The following is an 11,121-nucleotide window of genomic DNA, read 5'->3' as shown; positions in this document are numbered from 1 at the left end:
ATGATCACTGATCATTATTCCACATTAAACACTGTTATTTCACTATATGTGAATTTATAATCATTTCAAACTTAAAGTCAAATATAATAGTCATAGCATCAAACAATAAATAAAGCTTTGTAGCTCAGTGGTAAGAGCATTGTGTTAACAACGCAAGGTAGTGGGTTCGATCCCAGGGGATTGCAAATACCTATGTAAAATGTATAGGATAAAGCAATGTAAGTCGCTTTGGATAAAAGCGTCTGCTAAATGCCTAAAAAGAAATAAAAGAAATAAATAAATGGAATCCCCAAGCCTATATCATATATTAATGTTAAATGTAATGCTAAGCATAAAATGTAGTAATTCAATTCGTTGATTTAAGTTGATAAGAGAGTACACTTTGAATGAATAATTTGCGCTCTTGTGGTTGATGTGAATGCGCCCACCCTCTCCATGCACCTGTTCTCCATGTGGCAGCCGGTTCTCTAACACGGATAAACCCGAAGATCAGTGAGTAAAACTCTCTACAAACCTCTCAATATACAACACCATCATATTTCACTAACACGACGACCACGAGATGATAGAAAACCTCGTTTACGACTAAATGCGTGAAGGAAGCACGAAACAAAGGCTGTGATTCTGAAACAAAGGAAACGCATCTGACTTACGAGCAATACTGACACGCACTAGATTCTCTTTTTAATGACACGAATTTGTTCAGTTCTTTTTGGGTTTACATGTTCGGTGTAAAGTCATGAGTGTGTGATGGGCTGCGTGGTCTTATATCGACGGGCTGGATGGAGGGAGTGAGGCGTGATCTCTCATCATTAGGGTACCACTGCACACAACGCGCTCTTCGGCATCGCACGCACACTTCGCCCTTATTTATCAGCATCGCACAACCAACATCATACGCGATAATGAAGACTCATGTAGTGTCGTTGGTTTGTGCAAATATTCTCTGGATAGCTTTTCTGTCATATTAGTGTCGGAAAACCGCGCTGGGCGAGGTGTGCATCATGAAATTCCCGTTAGAAAACCGAAGGAAGCAAGTGAATTGGGACCCGGAACAAGGTTAGTTAAATATGACTGTTTTTTTATTTTTTAAAAGTTGTGTATTTATCTAAAAACTAATTTGATGATGGAGAGAACAATCCATGAATTCAAGTTTCCATTAGTGTAATGCGTAATTGCTATCGTCACATGTTCAAGTAACCTTATATACCATACGCCTGCATTGTGTGTTTTTAAATATTTAAAGCGAGGATTCAGTCATAAGGTATGACTTCGGTTTGTATTTGGGATAAAAAAACGAAAAATACAGAAATAATGAAGTCAACGAAAATAAACTTAGAAAGCAGTTAAACATTTCACATACTGTACTCAGTTCTGTGGGTCTATACATCATGTTGTCATGATTGTAATTTGCACATCAAACAAAGACAACACAATGGTTGTATAAATGCTTCTGAATTGCTGCAATGCTCATGGGAGTAATTATGAAATAATGGTTAGAGACTTTATTGAGTGTTTAAATCTCTGCAGAGGTGGTGATGTCACCTCTCCGGCCATCCTTGAGTCACTCAAAGTCTAAATTTATGGTTGTCCAATTGTATGTATTGATCACTGGGCCATGCTGTAGAATTCTACACACACCCACACAGATTCACATCTGCTCTCTTGACAATAGATGCTGACATTATAAGAAACAAACATGTTTAGTTCATTAAACAACAAGACCCGAAATACCTTGTCTATCCATTGTTTATAAAGCCGTTGAAACATGGTCGAGGGTGGAGTTTGCATAAATAATGGGGTGGTCTCATGATTACATCATTCTGTCAGACAGGCTCCGCCCACTGTCCCCCACAAAGCCATCGGGGGTCTTGGTTTAAACAGGGGTGAGTGCACCCAGCTGCTCTCGTGTGAATATATGAATGTTTCCAAACACAGACGCCTCCTTAGCCCCACTCTCAGCACACACTACAAGCTCTCCAAATCAAATTATATAATCCATTTGTCCAGTAATGTACCCGTGAATTTCCTTCAAATGTCTATTAGAAAGACTCAATGTCACCCCCGATAAGAATCATTAGCCACACTTAACTTGGCGCATCGCTATATCATAAACAAAACAAGTATTTCAATGTTGCACGAAGAGAAAGTGGGATGTAAAAGTTTGAGAAATTGAAAAAGGAACAAGATGTTGTTTGGATTATTCTAAGAGTGGAGATATCACGGATCATCAGGTTTGTCATTCTGTTATTTAGAGCAAAAATGTGCCACACAAAACACTCGTTTTTGAGAAGTGCCGTGCTCATGTTTTAATTTGGGATTCTGTTAGAAATGTATTTTCCATGTAAAGTGTTTCATATTGTAACCGTGTGACTGTAATGATCGAAAGAGTAAAGCAGATGATATCTGATCAAAATCATAACCTGACGCAGGAATCACTAATGCTCAACCACACAATTACATTACATCTTCTCCTAAAAGATCTATAGCCACTAATGGCCTACATTATAACAGCTTTCACACACTTAATGTTTCCTGCACCTCCGTGAACTCGGATTCTCTATCTCATCTATTTCATTTTCTATAAGCACATGGTGAAAGTGATGTTATTGTGTCTAAGATGCGTGCGGTCCGGGTCACGTGGGAGAGTAGACTCTAAGATTCCTAAAACACTCTTTCTCAAGCTGGACCTTTAAAAATTATTTTGCACCAAAGGTCGGTTTGAAATGGTGCCTTAAGGAACATTTGACCGAACAGTTGTTAAAGTAAAAAAAAGATTTAGCATCATCCCCAATGGCTTTCTCTCTTTCTCTCCAGTGGCTGTTCAGACGAACATAATCCCGCCAAAGAAGGTCCAGGCCGGTGGGGTTCAGGCCAGTCTGGTTCAGGCCAGCGTGGCTGCAATACAGAACCCGATGGGCTGTGACACTACCGTGAACGGTCACTGTCTTCTGCCTCGTCTCTCCATCACCTCTCGATCGGCCAGCGTGGTCACAGGAATAGACTCGGGAGCGGACGGATTGGCTCCACACACAGTCATGAAATGGAAGACGGTCCTGGCTGTGTTCGTGGTGGTGGTGGTCTATCTGGTTTGTGGTGGTCTGGTTTTCCGTGCGCTGGAGCAACCCTTCGAGAGTAATCAGAAAGACAACATCACACAAGAGAAAGCCTCGTTTCTACAGAGGAACCCCTGCGTCTCCCCGGCAGAGCTGGAGGATCTTATTAAGGTACAATCAGACTGTCTGATACACAGCGTTCAGGACTTTCTTCTCAAATAAACAGAAACAAATGAGATGTGAAAGAAATGAGAAACAGAAGAGATGAGAAATGTTTGAGATCTTCACTAATATTGACTTTTGATCGCAGAAGAGACAAATGTGAGCTCAGTTTGACACAGTGCTCTTCTCAAACTCTCATGACACACACATCTGAGACACACGAGACTTCAGCAAATGAGTCCTTTTCATCTCAATGATGTCATGGAGAAATAACTAAGATACACTTTAAAAAACAAAAGTGTTTTGGTTCCATATAGAACCTTTAACATCCGTATAAACTTTCTGTCTCACAAAAGGTTCTTTGTGGCAAAAAAAGGTTCTTCAGATTATCTAAAGGTATAAAGAGATGCATCTTTAAAGAACCTATCGCTGAATGCTTCTTTGTGGAACCAAAATGGTTCTTCTACGGCATCGCTGTGCACAACCTTAAGAACCTTTATTTTTAGGAATATTACAATTTAATTTCAATACTCATAATACAATGACAAGATGAACATGCTTATTTCTGGGTCTATGCATATATTGCCATTTTACAAAACACATGAACTGATATTCAAACGTTTTTTTTTTTTTGAACGTGTCACCATCAGCATCATCTCCCCCACAAGCTCTTGAAGCGTACGACTCTTATTGTGTTGTCGCAGGAAGTGCACGCCTCTAATCGAACACTAAATGTCATTCAAAGACATGAATTCCCTCCGGCATCTGGCAGGATTATGGGCTGTGCCGGTGCGGTACATAAACTCACTTTAGGCAGACTTTTGTGTAATGTGATAAAGCAGCGCTGCTTGTTGCATAACTTCTGGGCGAATAGACACATGTGTCTCACATAGAAAGAAATGAAAATGTGCAGCCATCACGCATTGATTTCCGGCACAACATCCCACGTAGTAAGAACATTACTGGAAGGATATATAGGAAGTCTATTATATCACCGTGAGTTTAACAAAGAAAAGATTTATAAAGACTGACCGTAGCTAGCAGACAGTGAGGTGGCGTCATGCAAATGTCCAGGGATCTCTGAAAACAGTGAAGCAGATGGTCACTTATAAACAGAGATCAATAACTATAATGCATTAGGATTGTAAACTGAATCCTGTTTACTGTTTTAAACCAGCAGTAGTAGGCTCCACATGGTGTGTGATGCTAAATGACACAAGCGTCAAGACATGTTGTGTTGTCCTCAAATGAACCCCAAATATGTTGTTTTAACAAGACTAGACAAACAACACAGCTGACTTCTTTTCACGGCCTCTTTAAGCGCTTCTTATGAAAATGAAACGTTCCCAAAAACCTAACGATAACTCACGCATGAACGTCTGTTCATCATTTCTTATTCTTTGTACTCTCACTGCCTGACATCCGCAGATGAAACTCGTGCCTAAGAAATCAATTCTCCATTTCCATACACAATTGGACCTGTTTCAGAGAATATGTTTCAAGCGAATCAATGTTGTATTGTGTGTCCAATGAAGGCAGAGACCCCAGAGAGTAAAGCCCTGCTGAAGACCTTCAGACACCACATGACATGTGCAGACATAAACACAAAAAACATTCATATGTGCTGGAACCAGTTTCTAAACAAACACTTTAATAAACAAAAATATTTGACTATTTGTGACCCTGCCTGTGAAAAGCAGGCTAAAGTCAGAAAATCCCATTCTGAGAAATGGACATCTATTCATTTCAATATAATTTCAATCTTTGACATGGTCTTACTATGTCAATATTAAATATCCCTATGATATCTTTGAACAGAATGTTCTTTACATTATGTAGAATTTAATTTTTTGTAGAAAATGGTAAATCACAAAAAAATGACTTCAGCTGGGTTTCTCAGGGTCTCATTTGCATTGCATTTCTTTTCATGCGCACAATTCATGCAACTTAAGGAAAAAGGGTTTGTATATAATGTTTATTAGCGTTAAACATTGCTAACATTCACACTCATGTTTTAGCATTTGCTCTCTATTTAATTATATTGCTCCTATCTGTGATTTTTCTTTACAACGGGAGTCTGGGAAACCCAGCAGCTTGCATTGCTTTGATAAGTTCAGTGAAGGCTCTTAGAAAGTCTTGGACACATTTCATATGTCCAGAATCAGATCATGTCAGTCATGAGAGACGGCCGTCTGGTGTTGTTGGCCGTGAACGGAGTCTGACTCAAACATTCTTCATCAGGACATTTGGCAGCTTCCATCACAGCAGAAGAAATATGACTCAGAGAAAATGGCTTTCTGGAGTACAGGTAGTTTTATTGCCTTCACTGGCTCGTGTGATTTCATTACTGTTACAGTTTGCATATGAAGACCAATTCTATTGCTACTAAATTTAAACAATATAACGGCGAGATTAAAAAGCAGGATTTGGGTGAATATCATTAAAACATAAGACACCAAAGAGGTTGAGACCGAGCTCACCGATATATTGAATTTACTCATCATTGTTCATTTATCCCCTTTATTCCCAAGTGAGTGTGAAAATCAAGAAACCAGATCTAATTACTGAAAGACAGAAAGCACACAGACACTGAGCGTCTTTGTATTGTGAATCCTCCACTGAACTTCTTTTCCTGACGTTGTGCAAAGACATAACCAAAGAGACCATGGATCCTCTTAAACTGCAGCTCAAGCTTATTAAATGCATCGAACTTTGACAAATACAGCGGTTCAATGGGGTTCAGAGCATAGATATAAATAACTAGACGGTGCATTAGCATCTGTTATGCGTAGGTCGTGTATGTGTAGGTCGTCCGCCATATTGGAAAGGTGCGAGCCGGTTTGTGTTGCCGAGTCTGCTGCGTTCCTTTGGCAATTGAGTTACTGTGTAACTAGTCTCAGCCTCAGATGTCACGCTCACGGAACATTGGCGGAGGGTCTTGCTACGCGAGAGTACTGTGTAACCATTGCTCCGGTTTGTTTTATCCACAGGTTAGGAGTGGAAGGATTTCGTCAAGTTTAAGATATTATTAGGGTTCGAGTGCGAAGCGCAAGGAACCTATTGTATTTGTATGTTTATTTATATTTATAAATGTTAAATTCTGTTGTTTGGAGTATACCCTGCCAAGCCGCTCCATTTACAGTCAAGAGCAGGCAGACTTTGTATGATAATGAAGACATATTTGTCATTGTGTAAACTCAAAGATTATATTTGCTATACGCTTCGCTAACACATGACCACAACGAGAGGGTATCCCATTTTTCGGGAATTGAAATGCACACCCATGGCTGTAAGGCTCTCCTCCTGTCTCCTTAGGACAACATCATGTTGACCCCGGGACAACATTTAAATCAACCAATCAGATTTCAGAAACAAGTTTACAGTTTATTTTAAGTTTCATCCTCCAAACAGGATTAGGTGATTCTAGACCATTCTTTTTCACTAATCATTTCCCTCTGATTTAAGGGGTAAGTTACAGTATGGTTTGGGTTTTGGAGTGGGCGTAGGTTTAATTTATTAAATTGTTGTCCTTAGATCAACAAAATATGTTGTCCTGAGGGTATCAACCACTTAGAAAATCAGGTTGAGCTGGCTGTAAGGTTGTGGCATTCTAGCAAAGTGTGAGAGACGCGTCTATGTGTCTGGAGTGATTGAATGAGGCATCTAGTTATTTATAGCTATCTGTGCTTTAGATGCTCTGTAGTTTGTAAAATGCGACCTTGTGTCCCAGCAGAGCGATATAAATCTGATTCTTTTGTGATGGAATGGACGTGTGAATTTGTTTCTGCATCTTTACAGCATGCGGTGGATGCATTCAGCGCTGGAGTGAGTCCCATTGGAAACACATCCCATAATTACAGTCACTGGGACCTCAGTAGCGCATTCTTCTTCGCCGGGACTGTCATCACCACTATAGGTACAAAACCACATCATCATATTCAAGCAAACATTGGAGTCTGACCCAATCAGTTTTACTAGTTGTCTCCTGTCAGAAGTCGGTGTATAATTACTGCCGTCTTCTCTCCGGAAAGCCAACAATTATCTCCTTGTGTATGTGTTTGTATGTGTTTGCGGTTCTGGAGAAGGATTAAATAACCTCTTGTCTTCTACACCCACGCGGACAGGCTACGGAAACATCGCTCCCAGCACCGAGGGAGGAAAGATTTTCTGCATCCTCTACGCCATATTTGGAATCCCTTTGTTCGGCTTCCTGCTGGCTGGCGTCGGTGATCAGCTCGGCACCATGTTCATAAAGAGCATCTTAAAGGTGGAAAAGATATTCAGGGTAAGTGGCACGTGTTTCTAAAGATTCTTGTGAGTATTCTCAGGTGCTTTCTGAGTCAATGATGATCAAAAGTCAATCACATGGAATCAATAGAAACTGAGTTTACTTCATACGACCATATTTCACCTTACTGACCTCGCTCTGTTATACAACCCCGCAGCAGAAACACAAGCAGATCAGTCAGACGAAAATCCGCGTCACCTCCACCATTCTCTTCATTCTGGCGGGCTGTATCGTGTTTGTCACCATACCGGCGTTTATCTTCAAACACATCGAGGGCTGGAGTACTTTAGAAGCTATATACTTTGTTGTAATAACTCTGACCACGGTCGGCATTGGAGATTATGTTGCAGGTATGTGGACGGATGTGAGAATATAAAGGTGTGTTTTATGTTTAAAAACGATAAATAAACCCTGGGCCGTGTTGTGTAGGTGGTGACCGTGTCAAAGAATACATGAAATGGTACAAACCTCTGGTGTGGTTCTGGATTCTGGTGGGTCTGGCGTACTTCGCAGCCGTTCTCAGCATGATAGGAGACTGGCTCAGGGTTCTGTCCAAGAAAACGAAAGAGGAGGTAAAATGTGGGAGTTCAAACAATATGTCACTGTTAAATCATCTGTGCATGAGAACGTCAAAACATCACATTTATATCAAAGCAGTCATTAAGCGTTACAATAAACACAAACCCTTATCATCGTGAATGAATTAATGTCAGAAAATTTTCTTAAAGGAGAGATTATTTTATTGAGACACAAATGTATCATGTTAAAGGAAGTGCATTTTTATTCATCTTCATGTGGTTGTAAATCTCTTTCTTCAGTGGAACACAAAATAAGATATTTTGAGAAATGTCTCAGTGGTTTTGTGTTCAGAGAATGTAAGTCATTTGATGATCAACGTTCTTCAAAATATCTTCTTTTGTGTTCTGCAAAAGGAACTCATACAGGTTTGACACGACGTGAGGATGAAGAAATGATGAGAATTTTCACTTTTGGGTGAACTTTCCCGTTAAAAATTTAAAATCTTTTAAATCACTTTGACTCTAAAAACTTGAGGAAGTGTAAAAATCAAGTAAAATACATTTTCCGACCACCCTGAAAAAATGTGACACGTTTCTTTAAATCGTATTTGAACTATTATTGAAAGAGATATTTTCCATTGTGTTCATCACAGGTGGGGGGGTTTAAGGCTCACGCAGCTGAATGGAAGGCAAACGTCCGAGCAGAGTTACGAGAAACACGCAGACGTCTCAGCGGCGAGATCCACGACAAACTCCAGCGAGCCGCCACCCTCCGCAGCATGGAGCGCAGACGTCTGGGTCTGGAGCAGCGCGCTCTCTCGCTCGACATGCTCTCGCCGGAAAAAAGAGCGGTGTTCGCCAGCCTGGACACCGGCCGCTTCAAGACCTCCTCTCAGGAGAGCATCGACACCAAACTCAACAACCTCCGACTCAAAGCTGAGGCGGGCGGACAGCAGATGTCCTCAGACGAAAACATCTTCAACCGCTTCGGCTCGCTCACTAAACTGGCCAAGCGCAACAGGAGCAAAGATCTCCGCAGGAACATCCCAGAAGACACGGCCAGAGCCGGCGAGGTCGTCAGCAGTAACAGCAGCAACATCACACTGGGAGAAGACAGAAGAGAAGAAGAAGAGGAGACGACGGCAGAGGAGAAGACGGAAAAAGAGGCAAACACCAGCTTCACCTGTTTGCCGCACTATTCAGAGGAATCCAAAGAGCAGAACGGTTTCGCTCCGGCTCAGGCCAAAGAACAAGAGAGAAACAAAAGACTCGAGCAGAAAGAACATCAGCCTTAGAAAGAGCGAAGACAGCAGAAGGCAAAGGGTTAAAGAAATCATTCACCTTTCTTCTGAAGAAGAACCTGAAAAAAGAAACGACATCGGAAGCGGTCAACATCGACAAACCAATGTCTTTTCATTTCTCAAGTGGGCTGAAGTCAGCTGAGAGAAACACATCCTTTAAAAAACGTTTACGCATTTGCGGACCCTGTTCTCCAAAGCGACTTGCATTGCATTGTCCTTTACATTTTTTGTTTCTAAATATGTGCAATCCCCTGGGATCGAACCCACAACATTGCTCTTACCACTGAGCTACAGGAATAAAAAAACATGAGTGGGTATTCACATGACAAAGTGTTTTTACACAGAGAGGAAGCTCAAGTGGGTTTTGGAACGAAAACGTTTCATTTCAGGGTGAATTTTTTCTTTAACCGATGTCAGAAAATGTGCCTTTCTATTCCTTGACTTGTTGCAATGAACTGCTGTTTGCGTCCAAATGAACCTTTCCAAATTGCCAAAAGGACACACAGAGATGAAATGTCATTTTACGCGAAACTACTGTACAGGTTTTCACAACAGGAGAACTCAAACATCGACAAAGACTCTATGGATTGGGTTTGGCTGACGGTAAACTAAAGCATCCTGGGAATGAAAACCCTGCTGCTCTCGTGAATCAGATGAATCTTGGATCTGTGACAGATGTTTCAAGAGAATCAACATAAACTTGTAAAACAATTCAGATTTGGGGGACTGAAGAGTTGGAGGTGTTTATGAGCGTGTCTGTTTTATGAAAGGAGTGTTTGGTGTTTAATGCTTGTGAAGCTCAACATGACAGGTTGTTCGTTTCAACAAGAACATCATTTAGGTTCAACCCTCAGTTTATCACACAGAGATGATGTTTACAGTAATGCATTTACAATAGAAGTGTGTGACGTTACACGTGATCAACACGAGAACCAGTGACTAATCATGTGTGTGTATTGATACCATAAACATCGACAAACATTAACATCGGTTTACACAAAACCAACAGCAACATCCTAACACATGTGTCCTCTGAAGAAAAGTCAATTGTACACTTTTAACTCAAGCACTTAACAAGGATACAAGCCGCATATCTCTTCTGTACAGTAAGTACATTACGGTAAACATGATTGTTAAACAGAGCTTTCGGTCTATTAAACGCCGCGCTCACATATCAGTAATGTGTTAACATAATAATCCAATGTCTTGTTGATAAACAAGATGGTTGTGCAGATGAGAACGAGAGTGAAAGCTGTCTGTACCACAGGATGGATTCAAGCTGTAAAACAGACCTCAGGGAAAAATAATAAAAGGAAATGTGCCCCTTTACACAGAGCATTTCATTCACAATCCCATATGACAGATCACACATCTGTCTTTGCACGGATTATATATTAAAATCTCTCACATAGAAGAATTTTTCCACCATATAACTCAGTAATGTTATTGGAAGACTAAAGTCATTAATACATTACGATGAACACAACATTCAAAGCAAGTCCACAGTTTTAACTAGAAATCTTGTGTTTACTGTAGTGAAAGCATGATTAGTTTTTAAAGGGTGCTGCATTTGATATAATACAGAAAATGGAAATAAACAATTAATGTAAACAGAACCTGTAGGTGAATGTATCTGTCGTTATACCTGCACGTGTAGTTTAGGAATGTACCTCAGGTAAAGGGGCGTGGTCAGTTGCGTCTCATCTAAGGGTTGAGAGGTTCTGAGTAGTTGTGGTCTATGTTTACATATAAAGACAATATTATTAACAACATTAAAATCCCGTTCATCAGCGTGG

The 11,121-nt window shown here is 40.5% G+C and overlaps 1 protein-coding gene across 1 annotated transcript; it reads left to right on the top strand.

Annotated features, from left to right (window-relative positions):
• Positions 1–417: 417 nt before the first annotated feature.
• On the top strand, positions 418–10,654 carry kcnk10b (potassium channel, subfamily K, member 10b). Its single transcript, XM_056768409.1, has 7 exons — positions 418–492; positions 2,818–3,227; positions 7,017–7,134; positions 7,343–7,503; positions 7,664–7,856; positions 7,936–8,078; positions 8,678–10,654. Coding segments are annotated over exons 1-7 (1,668 nt in total). The 5' UTR covers positions 418–491; the 3' UTR covers positions 9,320–10,654.
• Positions 10,655–11,121: the final 467 nt, after the last annotated feature.

This window comes from Triplophysa dalaica, chromosome 15, assembly GCF_015846415.1.
Source record: "Triplophysa dalaica isolate WHDGS20190420 chromosome 15, ASM1584641v1, whole genome shotgun sequence".
NCBI lineage: Eukaryota > Metazoa > Chordata > Actinopteri > Cypriniformes > Nemacheilidae > Triplophysa > Triplophysa dalaica.
The sequence above is the reverse complement of the archived record's forward strand: the minus strand, read 5'-3'. Positions and strand labels throughout refer to the sequence as shown.

Excerpts from the sequence above, each read along its gene's own strand:
- kcnk10b (XM_056768409.1), top strand. Across the intron at positions 7,135-7,342 it reads GACTGTCATCACCACTATAG|GCTACGGAAACATCGCTCCC; the intron begins GTACAAAACCAC and ends CCACGCGGACAG. Across the intron at positions 7,504-7,663 it reads AGGTGGAAAAGATATTCAGG|CAGAAACACAAGCAGATCAG; the intron begins GTAAGTGGCACG and ends ACAACCCCGCAG.